Consider the following 15,694-nt stretch of genomic DNA (forward strand, 5'->3'; position numbering starts at 1 on the left):
TCTAAAGCCATGGAAATTTTGTACCTGTTCTGAGGGGGTGAGCGCGGCCTGCTTCACATTGGTACAACTGGCAAATTCAACACAGTGCAGTTGATAAACAGAAGGCAGTTTTGGGCACAGTGTGCAATCTGGAGCATGTATTTTGGATTCAGGAAAACGCTGTCTTAGGGAGGGTCTTTACAAGGTGAAATTTTTTAAAAATGTTCTTAAAGATTTATTTATTATTATATCTAAATACCCTGAAGTTGTCTTCAGACACACAAGAAGAGGGCGTCAGATCTCATTACAGATGGTTGTGAGCCACCATGTGGTTGCTGGGATTTGAACTCAGGACCTTTGGAAGAGCAGTCAATGCTCTTAACCACTGAGCCATCTCTCCAGCCCGCAAGGTGACATTTTTACTATATTCTTTAAATGTAGTGAGACTTCTTTTTCTTACTTAACTATGTGTAGAAAACACAGTATGTTTCTCTCACATTTCCCACACTGAGCAAGCACTCTTCGAATTCAGTTCTGCCCTGGCCCAGTAGATCTTTCTCAATTTTTTAAATTTCTTTTCTTTCTCTATTTCTTTTCTCTTCAATTGAGGACAGGAGATCAAGCCCAACTTTGGGAGACTTCCAGGACCTTAACATCTCTAATAGTGAATAAAAAGGGGAGACTTACCCACAAGTTTCTCAGACTGTGAAGTCTAATCAGGAGTGGAGTAGTTGGGTACATATGCCAACCATACACACTCCATTCCTTCCCTCCCCCAGGAAACAGTGGGTGCCAACACAGGAGGAAAGAAAGTTGGGCTAGTGGGTACAAAGGCTGGCCACACATGCTGTGCTGTTTTGCTCCATGGTTCCAGAGAGAAGAAAGGAGAGGAAAGGGGGTGGGGGGAGGTTCTCACAATATAGGAAACATTTTCCCCAGGATGAGGTAGCCACACATTGAGCGGGAGAGGGTCACTACAATGATGTGCCCCCTGACAGACTATATATAGCAGGCTGTCTGTACTCTTTTTTTTTTTTTCCATTGCCTTTAGGTCCCAGCAGTTGTCTTGGTCAGCGACCTTCAGCTATGAACAGAATGTAACACTTCCTGTAAGATATGGACAGGAAGGCCTCAGTTTACACACTGATACATGTTAGCAAGCTAGGGTCACAGTTCAGGTCAGACATCAGCAGCTGCCTCTGAATCATCCCGGAGCTGCCACAAGTGTCAGAACAAGAAATGGCCAAGAGAGGAAAAAGTGGATTTTTTTTCCCTCTCTTACAGGGCAACAAAACACTGTGTAAAAACTGTGTGGCAGAAGCATGGTAGCTTGACCAGTTTTAAAAAAAAAAAATGTACCGATCCTTTGAGAGACAAAGAGAATTCATTTAAATGCACTGTAAGAGAACAAAGACTAGTTCCAAGGAGAAGCAGAAAAAACACAGAGTCCTATTCTTAATTAAAAAAAAAAAAAAAAAAAAAAAAAAGGAATATTAAGTCTGTGTCAGCAACCTTCGCAGCAAATGTTGGGAATCCTGTTAGTCAGATGGCGAGGGGCTTCAGCCAGATTCCAGGGAGACAGGCTCCTTTCCCTTTCCATGTCCCTGTAACATCCTCTAAACACTGATGCTGCCCCACTGAAGAGCCGCCCACAGCCCATCAACCTTCTGGCCCTGTATGCTATAGCATCACCAAGCAGATGGGTAGGAGTGATTAAAATCTCAGGGGGAAAAGCCGGTGACCCTCGCCTCCCTCCTTCTGTAAAAGAATGTTAAAACCTTATATTACCAGGGCTGGAGAGATGGTTCAGCAGTTAAGATCATCTAAGAACCGATCAGTTTGACTATTCCAGAGGACCCAGGTTCAATTCCCACCATCTACATAACAGCCCACAACTGTCTATAACTCTAGTTCCAGGGGAGCCAATGCCCTCTTCTGGCCTCTACAGGCACCAGACGCATACATGTGCACAGAGAAAACACTTATACACATAAAATTAAAGTGGTTTTTATTTATTATTATTATTATTATTGTAATTGAATCAATTCAAATTCAAAGAGAAGAGCTTAGAAGGAAAGATGTCTTTCTCACTACCTGTTGAGAAAGACAGTGATCGGTACTGCAGGGGTGATGGGAGGAGCGAGAGGATGGTCCTAAAATGGAGTGAAGAGGGAGAAAGAAAGAAAGAAAGAAAGAAAGAAAGAAAGAAAGAAAGAAAGAAAGAAAGAAAGAAAGAAAGAGGAGGGGTGGTGCTGTCTCAGGTAATCCCAGCAGTCAGGTCCGGCTGAGCTATATAAGAAGACCCTGGCTAATTTTAAGAAGAAAGAAAAATATTACCCAAAACTAAATTAAGAAAGACAACTGCTGCCGGGCGAGGTGGCGCACGCCTTTAATCCCAGCACTTGGGAGGCAGAGGCAGGCAGATTTCTGAGTTCAAAGCCAGCCTGGTCTACAAAGTGAGTTCCAGGACAGCCAGGGCTATACAGAGAAACCCTGTCTCAAAAAACAAACAAACAAAAACAAACAAACAAACAAACCAAAAAAAAAAAAAAAAAGAAAGAAAGAAAGACAACTGCCTCTCTGTGTGTGTCTGTCTGTCATTCTGTCTCACTCTGTCTCTCTGTGTCTCACCTCTCTGTCTCTCTGTCTTTCTGTCTTTCTGTCTCTATCTGTCTCTCTGTCTTTCTGTCTGTCTCTAACTCTGACTGTGTGTGTGTGTGTGTTGCCTGCATGTATATCTGCACATGGTGCCCCTATCTTCAAGGGACAAGACATCAAACTCCAAACTCTATCTCTGGTTCCAGCTGAGACTCCAGCTATCCTATCAGGCTAGTGGCTTGTGGCTTGAGGGGAGGGGGGACCTGGTGAGGAGGAAAGGGACAGAAAGGGGGGCAGGGTCTAGGCTTGGGCTGCAGAAGGACAGACAGGTCAGAGTGCTTGTGGGTCTATGTGACCACAGAATTGACAGGAGATGATGGGGAGTAGGGGAGGAGGCAGAATGGGAGATACTGGCAGGGGTGGGAAGTGATTTGGGGGTCTGGGCAAGAAGTGTTTGATCAAGAGCACTGGCTGTTTTTCCAGAGGACCAGCATTGCATTCCCAGCACCTTCATGGCTACTCATGACGGTCCATAACACGAATCTGAGAACCTCATAAAACACCCATACTCATAAATAAGAAGAGGAGGAGGGGGAGGAGGGAGGAGAAGAAGAAGGAGAGGAGGAAGGAAGAGGTAGAAGAGGAAGAAGAGGAGGAGAAAGTTGAGTGGTTGGGAGGAGTCTTACTTGGAGATGAGGCCATGGAGGACTACTGTGGAAGAAGAGGAACTCATTCTAACTAGAGGTCAGGTGGGTCCTGGGGAGAGGAGCCATGCCTGAAAAAGACATCAGTGAGGTGGGAAGAGAGGGTGGTGGCTGTGACTAGGCTCCTTTCTCTTCCCATCAGTTTTGCTTCTCCCCAGTCCCCTTTTACTCCCAACTATTAATCTGGAATCAGTGATTGGCTTAAGCTGCTTAGGAGCAGTGAGGGGAGGCATCTCCACCCTCGGGCAAAGAAGAAACACAGGCGAAGGAGCCAGTGGCCAGTGGAGTTTGGAGGGGAGGCTGGGATGCTAAGAAATGGATACAACTCCTCTCTCTCCTTTCCTCCCCACAGTCATCTGGCAGGGCAGTGGCCCTTTGCTCTCTGCCTAGTGCAGCACAGAAATTAACAGAAGGCTGCAGGAAGATTGGTGAGCTGTTTGGGAGGCTGCTGGTCCCTAGAGTACGCCCTCAGGGTTCGTTCAGGCATTATACCTGTGGTGGTTTGAATAGGCATGACCCCCATAGATTCATGTGTTTGAATGCTTGGCCATAGGGAGTGGCACTAGACTCCTAGGCACTAGGAGGTGTGGCCTTGGAGTAGATGTGGCCTTATTGGAAGAAGTGTGTCACTGGGAAGGCAGGTGTCAAGGTCTCCTATATTCAAACTATGCCCAGTGAGGCACACAGTCTCCTGCTGCCTACTTCGGATCAAGATGTAGAACTCTCAGCTACCTCACCAGCCCCGTGGGTGCTGCCGTGCTTCCTACCATGACGACCATGGATAGAACCTCTAGACCGCGTAAGCCAATGCAATTAAACGTTTTCCTTTATAGAAGTTGCCATGGTCACCGTGTCTCTTCACAGCAACAAAACCCAAACCAAGATAGCACCTCACAGCGTTTCCAAAAGCATGACCCGAAAGCAGACTCTCAGAATTCCACATCTTCGAGGTCACACGAGTCATACACATCATACACACTTCCTGTGGCGCAAACACTACTCCTCCGCCTTCCTTAGGCACCTGCAGCCTCTGCCCCTGGCAGCAAACCAGGCAACCAGGCAAACTGGGAAAAACGAATCCGGGCTTTGGAGTCTCTCATCGCCACCCCGTCCACCACCCGGTAGACCACTCTGTCCTCTATACTGGGTGAACCACGGTCATCCTCCGAGGCTCTGTACCTCGGTCGTTAACTAGAGGCCTAGTTGGTGGCCACCCAAACTCTGCAGCAGCATCCACCACTCAGGTCAGCAAAGTGGGGCCATGTGGCTGGCAGTCTGTGGAGGAGGACGATGGCCAAGGCTGCATTTCCTGACGCTAGGCCGGGCCTCTGTGGCCCAGACTCCTCCCTAGTTTGGATTTTTGCTACTTGTGGTATTTTCTCCTCTTTAATTTGCATCTTGATGTAAAGGTCGCACTAGTTGGTGTCAGAGAAAAAAAAATGCACTTTGGCGTCGTAGAGGGTGCCATCGACCCTCATAAAACCTTTGACGGTTCTGTCATGACTCCTGAAGGGACCTTAGCCAGCCCAAGCATGGCAAACATAGCTCTGGCAGGCCTTGCCATTTTCCCTCTCTCCCTCTGACTTGCTAAGAACTGTTAGATTGCATTCCTAAAGCTAGCCACCAAGATCTATTCCCTTATCCGGCCATTTCCTTCTCTGGAAGCTAACCACCAAGGTCCAGCTATCAAAATATTAAAATCCAGCAATCAAAAGCTCCCTTTGGCTCACCTAATTAACATGCCCAAAAGTAAACACCTCATCCTAACGTGAGGTTTCCCCCTTGAACCTTTATAAACTGCCTAAGGGCCACATCTGTCTCCTGTCTATCCAGAGGCAGTCCTTTGTCCCACTCCAAGACAAATTCCGTTTCTCCTCTCCCTTGTTCCCTTCCCCTTCTCCCTCATCCTCTTGTAGAAGTTAGGTCTGTTCTTCCTCCCAGCTCCATGCTCCCAGAAATAAAATTCAGACTCAAAATATATTTACAAATACCTTGCCCACATAGCTAGGTTCTTCTCTGACTCATAACTTAAAATAACCCATTTGTTCTAATCTACATTTTGCCACATGGCTGGTTACCTGTGCTCAGGTACCAAGCGTCTGTCTTATATCTTCCCAGGCAAATCTCCCTTGCCTGGCACTGTCCCAGAATTCTTTCTGCCTACACAATGTCCCATCTCCTATTCCCTGCCTAAGCTAGAGGCCATCAAATTTATTATTGGCTGGTGCCACGTCCATACACATACGAGATATTTTCTCTACATCTCCTGGCTTTTTGTTGCTTATTCCCTGCCCTTTGTCCCTCTAGGGCAAATCAAGCTCTTTTGTGCTGGAGACTTGGTCTTGGGGTGTCCTGGGTCAATTCTGTTTTGCTTTTGTCTTTTTCAGCTCCAGCAGTTGAAAAGTAACCCTTCTAGGATGTGTCCCCTGGCATCTTTTGCATCCTTCTGGTCTCTGTCTCACTAGACATCTGCGTGACATTAGACTGGTATAGAGGAGTTGGCCTTGGTCACTTTACATCCCGGAAAAAAAAATGTTAGCAACTTCAGCCACCGAGGAAGCAGAATCACAGCTGGAAGGTTAGTTAGCTTTCCCAAGGTTGCACGAAGCAAGTCAGTAGACCATGTGGTGTGGTTGGCCCCGTGGCTGTGGCACTGAGTTACACTTCTTCAGTCTCTGTCTGATGCTCCCCTGTCCCCTCATCCCACTTTGCTCAGACACGTAAGCAAGACACTCCCATCTTCCTGCCCAGTGACCCAGCAAAACACTGGCTCCTGGCCAAGATTGGTGCATCACTCAGAAGCGCTGGTGCCTGAGATGGTCACTGTCCCCTCTGAATGCATTACCTTTGCGATGAGTACCACCCATCCTCACTATGAAGAGGAGCCCCGCCTCCATACCCAGAGCTGCAGAAGACTTAGGCTGCCTCTGCTGACTTCTGGCTCTGGACACCGTCCACATCAGCATCCAGGAAAGCACTGAGACAAACTGAGGGCCCTCTGGACTTCACAGCCCATCACTGGAATGGGAGGACTCCTTGAAACCAAACACCAGAAGACTGGCAGCTGGCCTCTGCCTGTCTCATCTGCTGACTGGTCTAGAGATCCAGGATTTCCCCCACTACTACCACCAGAAGTGTTTGCTCTGTAACCAAGCCAGCATGGAAAAGTGAGGCTCCCTGTGGCCTAAGGGCTTTGAATGACTCACTCTCTGCCACATTTTGTTGAGTTATCACCAACCCACACTACCCCTCCACCATCACCACCACCACCACTACCACCACCACCACCACCCCATCCCTGCATGAACCCTCCTCTGAATTCTCAAGGCCTTCCTGTCTCACCTTCTTTTTCCCAGCTGTGGGACCTTGGGAAAGTCTCTTAACCTCTCATGTGACATGTCAGGCATTCGGTTATCTGTGTCTCATAAATTGCTGTTTAAACTAACTGCAAAGCCCTGATATCCAGCACAGGTGAAGCAGGCAGGCTTTCTGAGAATGAACTGTTAGTGTGATTGCTGTTATGGGGTACGGGCCATACAGCAGGGCAAGCAGACATCACTCCTGAAGCATTTCTCCCAACCCTCTAGATTTTGTTCTTGTTTTTGTTTTGTTTTGTTTTGTTTTCAAATTTACAGACTCTCCTACCCAGAATCTTCCTTCCCTTCCTATTCTTTCTCTATTTCAATGCGGATAAGTCATTTGACTACAAAAAAACAAAAATAAGATAAACCTTGTCAACCAATGAAAACACATCCGTGGCCAGCGGGGGCCCTCAGTCTGCCCCCTAGTGGAGCACAGCCAATACTGCACTCTGTGGAGCTGGCCGTTTTCCCTCCTTGGCTTGCCTTTCCTCTTTTTCAGGGCAGCTGCATCCACCCTCTTCCCTGGGAAGCAGCGATGCCTTCCAGCTGTTAGTCAGCATGTATTCTCAAGTCCCAGGCTTTGTAAGTAATACTGTCAACATGTATTCCCCAACAACTGAACAGTGAGTAGGACTCAGAGCTCCAGGCTCCCCTCCCCCCGGGGGGTGCAGGGTTTGATTGGTTTTCTAGATTTATTTTCTATGTATGTTTTACTCACATATACATCTGTGCACCTCATGTGTGCCTAGTGCCTAGGGAGGTCAGAAGGTGGCATCAGATCCCCTAGTATTGGAGTTCTGCACAGTTATGAGCTTCTGTGGGTGTTCAAGTGCTGAGCCATAGGTCTCTCCAACCCCAGAGTAGTTCTATGAGGGCTTTCTGAGTCTGATCTTAAGTGAGACGTCTATCTCTGGCCAGACCCTGTTGTGTGACAATTTTTCCTGGGGAGATGCAACACACACACACACACACACACACCAATCACACTTGTCACATCACACAGAAAGGAAGCCCACAACGGACCAAAATACAGGTACCACCAGACTCCAACTTGGTAAACCAATGAGTTTTATTGGAGTTGCTTACAGGAGCAGATATAACTCAAAACCACTGCATTACCAAAGCCCACGCTAACATGCGTGATGGCTCACAGAAGCTGGGAGCCTGGAATGGACCACACAGCCCTTCGGCAGCTCAACAGTTAAGACTGCCCTTTCCAGGCAGCTCCGGTGGTCTCTGCTTTTTCCAGGTGGCTGACCTTACCTGAAAAACCTATCTTGGTTTCTCTGAGAGTGGTTAGCAGAGGTCTTTACTATTTATATACTCTTCAGGGTTGGGAGGGCCTGGCTGATGGATCTGGTCAGTTTCAGGGACTTTCTGAAGCTATTCTGAGTTGTTTATTCTCTGTCCTATTGAGCCCTCTGCTATCGAATGTTTCCATCTTGGAGAAAACTGCTACTACACCACACCCACCACCACCACCACCATCATCTCAACCCCACTCTCCCACCCAGCCCCCACTCCCCACCGGAGCAGTTCCATTTCCCCGAGGCAGCCTCCTGTTAGGCCTCAGCTCTGCTGGCTCTTCCTTACTGCCTTCTGTGTACCCAGCTGCCCTGGCCTCATCTGCTCTACCGCACTCAGTTGTTCAGTGGCCAGAGTGACACCTAGGGTGGTAAACATCGTCACAGAAGGAGGGGACTGAACTCAGCAGCCATGCTCTCTATACTGACTAAATTTAGGGTATCCGTTTGACTTCAGTTCCTGGATCCCCAATATGCCTACCCAACCAAGCAGCTGCCCCCCCACCTCCCACCAAAAGCCAGTAGCCTCACTTCCTGTCAATGCCATGTACCAGGTTCTTGTGTCACAGGCTCGCGGCTTTTGTGAGCCCTCACGCATGCTAGAGTGGGCTTTGGTAACACAGTGGCATTGAATGGAAGAGTGGAAGGGAGTCTTGAGATGACAGGTGAGAGAAGGAAGAAGACATTAGGGGACAGTGGCCTACTTGAAGAATGCCCTTGGCAGGGTTGGCTCCTCCGAGTGACAGAAGGGAGCTCGTGAGTGTGGCTTAGGGTGATACAGATTCCTAGAGTCTGAGTGTAGCTTTGATGAGTGTAGCTTGGGGAAGTTCAGGCTTCTTGTAGGCTGATCATCTTTTGTTAAGAGTGACGCTTGGGGGCTGGTGAGATGGCTCAGCGGTTAAGAGTGCCAACTGCTCTTCCAAAGGTCCTGAGTTCAAATCCCAGCAACCACATGGTGGCTCACAACCATCCGTAATGAAATCTGATGCCCTCTTCTGGAGTGTCTGAAGGCAGCTACAGTGTACTTACATATAATAAATATATAAATAAATAATATTTAAAAAAAAAGGAGTGACGCTTGGTTTATGTCTAAAATTGGATTCACCCTGGATCTCACTTCCCTAGGTAGGGATTGGGTGGACTAAGTCTCTGTAGGAGGGCACTTTACAAGGACCAGAATTGTGAGTTAAAAGGTAGGGTCTAAATCCCTGTGTTTTTCCTCCCTCTTCACCCTTAGCAGTGCCTGGATACCTACCCAGACAAGCCCTTCACTAAGTAGGAGTAGCCTGGCCTGAATCTCTAGGGCTATCTAGGATTGGAACCTGGAAACGGAACCTGGTGCTGCCCTGTGCCTACCCGGATGGCAGAGAACATGGCCGTGTATGTGATCACCCCCAGACCACAACCTGCTGCCCAGTAAATCCCCACGTTCTCAGACCGGGACAATGTTTACAGTGATTTTATTGGAAAATAGGAGGCAGTGTACGGAGGGAGGGCAAAGGGCGGACTAGATGGAAATACTGTTCTCAATCAGCACTGGGTCCAGGTAGTAGTACGGGAGGGTGAGGCACTTATTGCGCTGTCGGATGTTGTGAGAAATCTGGTTGAGGTTCTGACGAAAAGCCTCAATACTCCTCCGAGGAGCCTCCTCCACAAAATGGATGTCTGGGAAGTGGCCAAGCGGCCGCTGCAGAACAGAGAACCAGATGCTGGGACAAAGCCAAGCCATCCACCCAATCCTTTCTGCTGCCTCCCACTTCCTGCTGGCTCCCTGTCCCCGACACCCCTCAGCCAGCCTTGCCACCTGCCTCTCCAATGTTCAAGAGCCCCCCCCACCCCTGTACCCTGTCATCAGGCTCCCGACAGAGAGTCCAGAGCACCAAGAGCACAATGCATGTGGTCTTCACATCCGGAAGAGTGTCCATGTATGTTTGCAGAGTAGTTAGCCCCTTGGCCTGCATCGGTGGGTTCCTCATGGATGATGGGAAGTTGGGCATCCAAGAGGTGTACTCCAGCTAGAGTGGAGCAGAAGAGGTTTTCTGGGTGAGAAAACACCCAATTCCCATCAACCAAACCTGGGCATCCCTCTCTGGTGGTTGAGTTGGATCCCTGTCCGGAAGGCCCTGGTTTGGATCGGTGGTACTGGTGTCCCTGATGGGCCTGCAGGTGGGCGAGACAATGAGACTGGACCAGGGTTACCATGGACACTGAGGTTGAAGAGGGACTCAGTTGAGACAAGCAGGGAAGTGGAGTGAGGGGGAGGCGGGGGTAGGGGTGCTGGACCAGGGATAATGGATTAGTTTGAGGTTCCATCGCTGTTTGGGAGGACTGGGGCGGAGGCTGGCGGGCACAGGTACCTGGCCTGTGTTGACAGCCGCATGCCTGGCCGAGCAGGTGTACATGACCATCGTGACATATTCGATCAGCTCAGGTATAGTTCGCAAGCAGGTGGGGAAGCCTGAAGGATTGTGAAACAGACCATTCAGTGTTAGTCCTGGACTAGGCCTGGTACCCAGCAGAGGGTGCTCACCCTAGCTTGTCAATCGTCCAGTTGGCTGATGGGACTCCCTCCTTCAAAGAGCTCTGCCCTCCATAAAATCTTCTAAGCTAGGCCAGGACTGAATTCGGTCATTTCCAGCCTTTAGCCCACTCTGGACTTCTCTGCATCTGCATGGCCCTTATCCTCCTTAAGTCCCTGTCACCTCCTTCCTGGATACCAGAACATCATCCTAAACTGCCCTGTCCGTCTGCATCTGCGTGGTCTCGTATTCTGACCCATAAGTCTAATCCTTTTGCAGAACTCCCAGTGTCCGCCCTCTCTTATTCTCAGGAAAGTTCCAAACTCTTTAACCAGGGTGTGTGGCTTGGTATGTGCCCCGGGGAGTCTGCTGCCCTCCTGCCTCAGCTCTCTGCAGGAGGACAGGTTCCCACCTCCTTGGGATTTTCCACATGCAGCTCACACCCAGAAGCCTAGCCTCCATCAGGAAAGGACACATGCTGACCTCACCAAACACAGCTCTTACTAAATGTCACCCAAGAAGCCCAGTGTCACCCAGACCATGCATCCCCACGCCTGCCACACATCCACTACTGCAAGCTGGATGAGCTGCCTCCTCCTCCTCCTCCAGATCCATCATCCCTGCCTCAGGGTCCCCTAAGGCAGGGTCCTCTGGTTCTGCCATATCAAACCTTTGGCCTAGCCCATGAATATCCTGAAGGACGGCACCAGGACCTGTCTCCTCGTTCCCCCTGCACCCTCGGGAGCCGGCAGCACACATCATAGCTGCTCGCTAAACACTGACTGAGTGTGTGCCTGAGTGTTATGACCTCATGATGCTTCTCACTGCTCTCCTGGAGCCTGCCACCCCCCTCCCCTCCCCTCCTCCCACCCCCATCCTCATCCCCAACCCCCTCCCCCACCCTGGCTCCTTTACTACTGCATGTTATTCTTTCTCATTGAATGTCACAACCCATTCATTTCCCAAGTCCACAAGGGCTTGTTCCTAGGAAGAAGAACTGGGGCCCCTCTGGGTCTCAGCAGAGACAATCTATAGCACCTGAGCTCAGACAAGATACCAGTGCTCTATCCCCCACCCCCACCCCCCACCCCCAGCCGCTGCTCTGGCCCAAGACAAGGCTCTGTGAAGATCCTAGGACAGTGTTTGGGCCTTCTTCAGCCACAGGGAGATAAGCGCAAGTCAGGGAAGCCATGGGGGACATGCCTAGAAAAGTGCCTTGAGCCCCAGGCCTGTCCGAGCTCCCACACCCATACCTGAGCTCTCACGCCCCAGGAGACACTCCTTGAATATCTCCTGTACCCAGCATTGCAGTTCTGGGTCGCCCTCCACGGCTGCGTCATTTGGGTAATAATAAGTGATGATCTCTGTCACGTACCTGCACAGGAGGTGGAGCCACAGTTAGAGTTTCTCCCACAGACCCCACCCAGGTCACGCTAGCTTTGGCTGGCCTCAGAGCCACCCCAGGCCTGTAGTAGCAAGGCCTGTGGAGCGGGTAGAGACGGTTATGGACAAGGTCAGAAACCACTCAAAGCAATTTCCAGAAAGAGCCAAGGGAGACCCTAAGGGAACTGAGAGCCCAGGAGGGGCCTGGGGGCCTGTCGAGCAGAGATGGGCTAGAGGTCAAAGCAAGGGTAATGGGGTCCCTCAGGCCCAGGAAGAAAATGTATGAACAACCCCCAGCCCCAGGTAACACTCAAGCCCAAATCCCTAGAAGTCCCCATAGCCCTTCAACACTCCAGGTGTCTGTCCACCTGAGTACCACCAGTTGCTCTCCCCACCTTACCTTTCCATCGCGTACCACACCGCCAGGCTGTCGTCACGGAAATAATACCCAGGCAGATCCTGGACCCCGCGCTCCACAAAGTCGTTGGGGATGCAGAGGCTTTTGTAGGTGAGCTCAGACAGACCCCGAACCATCACCTGTGCGAAGCCCTCTAGGCCCAGGGACATGGCCTTGAAGGAGAAAGAACTATGTAAGCATCCATCTGAGCCTGCTCCCTAAATGGGCATTACTTCAGTTCCTCCAGGATTTACCCCAAACCCAGCCTGCCCGAGGTCCAGGGACCCTTACGTTCCAAACCCTGACTCTGTACCCCAGGTAGCATCAAACACTACCCCCTGCCCCACTCCCAGAATCTCAGAATCTTTTTAAAAAAGATTTACTTAATGTATATATTGTTGTTCTCTTCAGACACACCAGAAGAGGGCATCAGATCCCATTTACAGGGTGGTTGTGAAGCCCCCACATGGTTGCTGGGAATTGAATTCGGTAGCCAATGCTCTTAACTGCTGAGCCATCTCTCCAGCCCCCCACTCCCAGAATCTTAAGCAAGTGACAGTTCTGCAGAGACTACTAAAGACTAATGGCAAAGACCAGAGGGAAACAAGTGTCCTGTTGGAGTCAGGGGAGTCTTACCCTGGCAGAGAGACCTCCCTTGTTGAGAAGGAGGGCCCGCCCAATGCTATTGATCTGGACGTTGTAGCGAGTGTGAGGGATGAGGAGCTGGGCAGGAAGGCAAGGAGGACAATGAGGAGAGAGCTGAGCTTGCTCCCGAGGACTTATTCCTGCTCATCAGACCCCCTTACTTTGGGAAGTCTCTGGAGATCCCTGGATGCCTCCCAGGGCTCACTGAACCCCTTCTCTGGCCACAGAGCAGACGTTTTCAAGGCCTTCTTCCCCGCGAACCTTTACCTTATACAGGGGGTGGCACATGGGCAGGTTCCTCAGGAGGGCCAAGCAGAAAGCTTCCCCGATGAGGTGGCTCTCCAGCAAATGTGCCACGGCCTCGTGGCTGTAGAACTCCGCGTAGCGCACCCACGTTTTAGCCAACAGCCAGTCCCACTCAGAATCATTCGGCAGGAAGATGGGACAATCAGGCCCAGGAGTCTGACTGAGCTAGAGGTGGGGAAAGCAGGAGGGTTGGTGAGAGAAGAAACCTCACAGAAACCTCCGCTGAAGGAGACAAAAGAGTTCTGTACTCCAGCCCTTCTGTCGTTGAGCATCTCAGGGTCCTTCTCTCCCCACATTTGCTCTTATACCCTGTGCCCTAAGCATATTCCTGGACCTGTCTCTACCCAGCAGCTCCCACTTTAAGAAGGCAGGTGTCTGAGTTTGAGGCCAGCCTGGTCTACAGAACAAGTTCCTGGACAGCCGGGGTAACACAGAGAACCCCTGTCTCAAAAACTGAGGAAGGAAGAGGAGGAAGAAGGTGAGAAAGGAGAAGGAAGAAGAGGAGGGAGGTGGAAGAAGAGGAAGAGCAACTCTGGCCAGCATGGCCCTGCACGCCCTGAGTCCCAGCACTCTGGAGACAGAAGAAGATGGATCTCCATAGGGACCAAGCCAGCCTGGTCTACACAGTGAGTTAGTTCTAGGCTAGCAGGGACGAGATTGTAAGCTCCTAGCTGAAGGAGGAGGAAGAGGGGGAGGAAAGAAGAACAGATGGGGAGAAGGAGGAAAGGAAAAAGAAGAGGAAGAGAAGGTGAAAAGGAGGGTGAGGGAAGTAGCAACAGCAGCAGGGGAGGGTGAGGGGGCTTGCTCAGAAACTCCCTCTTCTGATAATCCCGCCTACCACAACCTCCAAAGCCACCAGGTCAGGCACTGTACAAGGTCAAGGGTGCCCAGCTCCTGAACTTGGGAGAGAGGGGAAGCTATCATTGAAATCTAGCCTTCATGTTCCACTTATGAGCCAGACAATCAGGGCTTGGCTAACACCTCCAGAGAAGAACTATTTCTAGTTTATAAATGATCCTTGTGACAATCCATGAGGAAGAAACTCCTCAGTTTGTCCTGTCAGGTCAGACTACTAGGGAGCTACTGAGTCTGAATCCCTCAGTGCTGCACAGAGGTTGTTCTGCAGGAGACTGGATGAATGACGTCAACAAGACAGTCTCCAACCTCCTGGCCCACAGACATCTGGTCACCTCTGTGCACATAGTCACAGCATGCACACTGTGGGAGCACAGATGAGTGTACCGCAGGGCCCCACATTCATATTTAGGCACAAAGTATGTATGCACATGTAAAAAGATGGATGCTCATTCCAGGCTCCACGTGGCCACACATGGATCAGGATATGCATACACATGGGCACATTCTCAGACAAGGTTGCACACAGGATGTTACACACACATACACACTGATATGGACATACACTTGCCCGTATATGCGCAAGTACAAGGCTTACACAATTGTAAACCTACAGAGGGATATTTAGGCACACAGGATCAGCACTGGCCACACCCACACAAAGTAGCTCCACCCACACCTTCCCTTGGTACCTGAATGGCAATGGGCATCATGTTGCCATCAGGACCAAAGTGCAGCAAGCACATCGGGGCACAGTGATGCTGCTGCTGACCATTGAGCTCCACGGTGGGGATGCCATCCAGGATGCGGTAGTCTGCCAGGTAAATATTCCCCCTCTGGAGGGGAATCACAATGGGCAAGCAGGTAGTTACTAAGATAGGGTACCTACACACCAGGCCTCAGGTGCAGAGGAGGTGGCTGACCCCAAGGCTCGGAAGGGGTTATAGAAGTGAGAGATGTGATCTTGATTGAGACTCAAATGGACCTTGTTGATGGAGAGGCAATAGAGATGCCTGAGAAGAAGCCAGCGAGATGCCTGGGGCAAGCCAGACAGGGCCTCACCTCCAGCTCTGCTTGCAGGCATGTTCCTTCACCCAGGAATGGGGCCACCATTTCATCTGTGACTGGGAATTTGTCTGGGATCTGTGTACATCTTCGGATCAGGCCTGGGTTAATACCATTGAGGTACTGGTACCCAAAGAAGCTGTCCTCCGTCCAGTGCTCAGCCACATACTCTGGGAGGAAAGAGCAGAATGTCACAATGAAATCCAGCAGCACTCTCCCAGGGATGGAGAAACATCAGAAAGAAAACAGTGGTCATCAAAATGACTCTGGGGGAAACATGAAGCCCCCTAGCTTTGTGTTGAATGTCCAGAGGGGCACAGGATGATGGCTTTCAAACAGCCTCAGAAGGACTCACCCACCGTTCTCAAATGGCCCTTCAGTTGCTCCCACTTGAGCCCACTGATCCTATGAGAGGAGGCAGCCTCTTGCCCCGCCCCCAGGGACCACCTGGCTGCTTTGTGTTTTATTGGGAGGAGCTACCCCATACCAGAGACGACAGTCTTGGTGGCAGGGAAAATATTCTTAATGTCCTTTAGTCTCTTCCAGGAGCGTTTGCGATCCACCAGGCCACGCAGTT

General features: G+C 50.4%; 1 protein-coding gene across 1 annotated transcript in view; it reads right to left on the reverse strand.

Annotated features, from left to right (window-relative positions):
- Positions 1–9,454: 9,454 nt before the first annotated feature.
- Alox12b (arachidonate 12-lipoxygenase, 12R type) overlaps positions 9,455–15,694 on the reverse strand; it is a 12,787-nt gene continuing 6,547 nt past the window's right edge. The window contains exons 6-15 of the mRNA XM_021177596.2: positions 15,605–15,694; positions 15,115–15,287; positions 14,745–14,888; positions 13,159–13,362; positions 12,883–12,969; positions 12,250–12,419; positions 11,720–11,841; positions 10,305–10,405; positions 9,792–9,962; positions 9,455–9,634 (exon numbers count right to left, since the gene is read on the reverse strand). The exon at positions 15,605–15,694 is cut by the window's right edge and continues 14 nt beyond it. Coding sequence (XP_021033255.1) covers positions 9,455–9,634; positions 9,792–9,962; positions 10,305–10,405; positions 11,720–11,841; positions 12,250–12,419; positions 12,883–12,969; positions 13,159–13,362; positions 14,745–14,888; positions 15,115–15,287; positions 15,605–15,694 — 1,442 coding nt within the window. The remainder of the gene's footprint in view (positions 9,635–9,791; positions 9,963–10,304; positions 10,406–11,719; positions 11,842–12,249; positions 12,420–12,882; positions 12,970–13,158; positions 13,363–14,744; positions 14,889–15,114; positions 15,288–15,604) is intronic.

Source organism: Mus caroli, unplaced genomic scaffold, assembly GCF_978045245.1.
Source record: "Mus caroli unplaced genomic scaffold, Mus_caroli_1 scaffold_13, whole genome shotgun sequence".
NCBI lineage: Eukaryota > Metazoa > Chordata > Mammalia > Rodentia > Muridae > Mus > Mus caroli.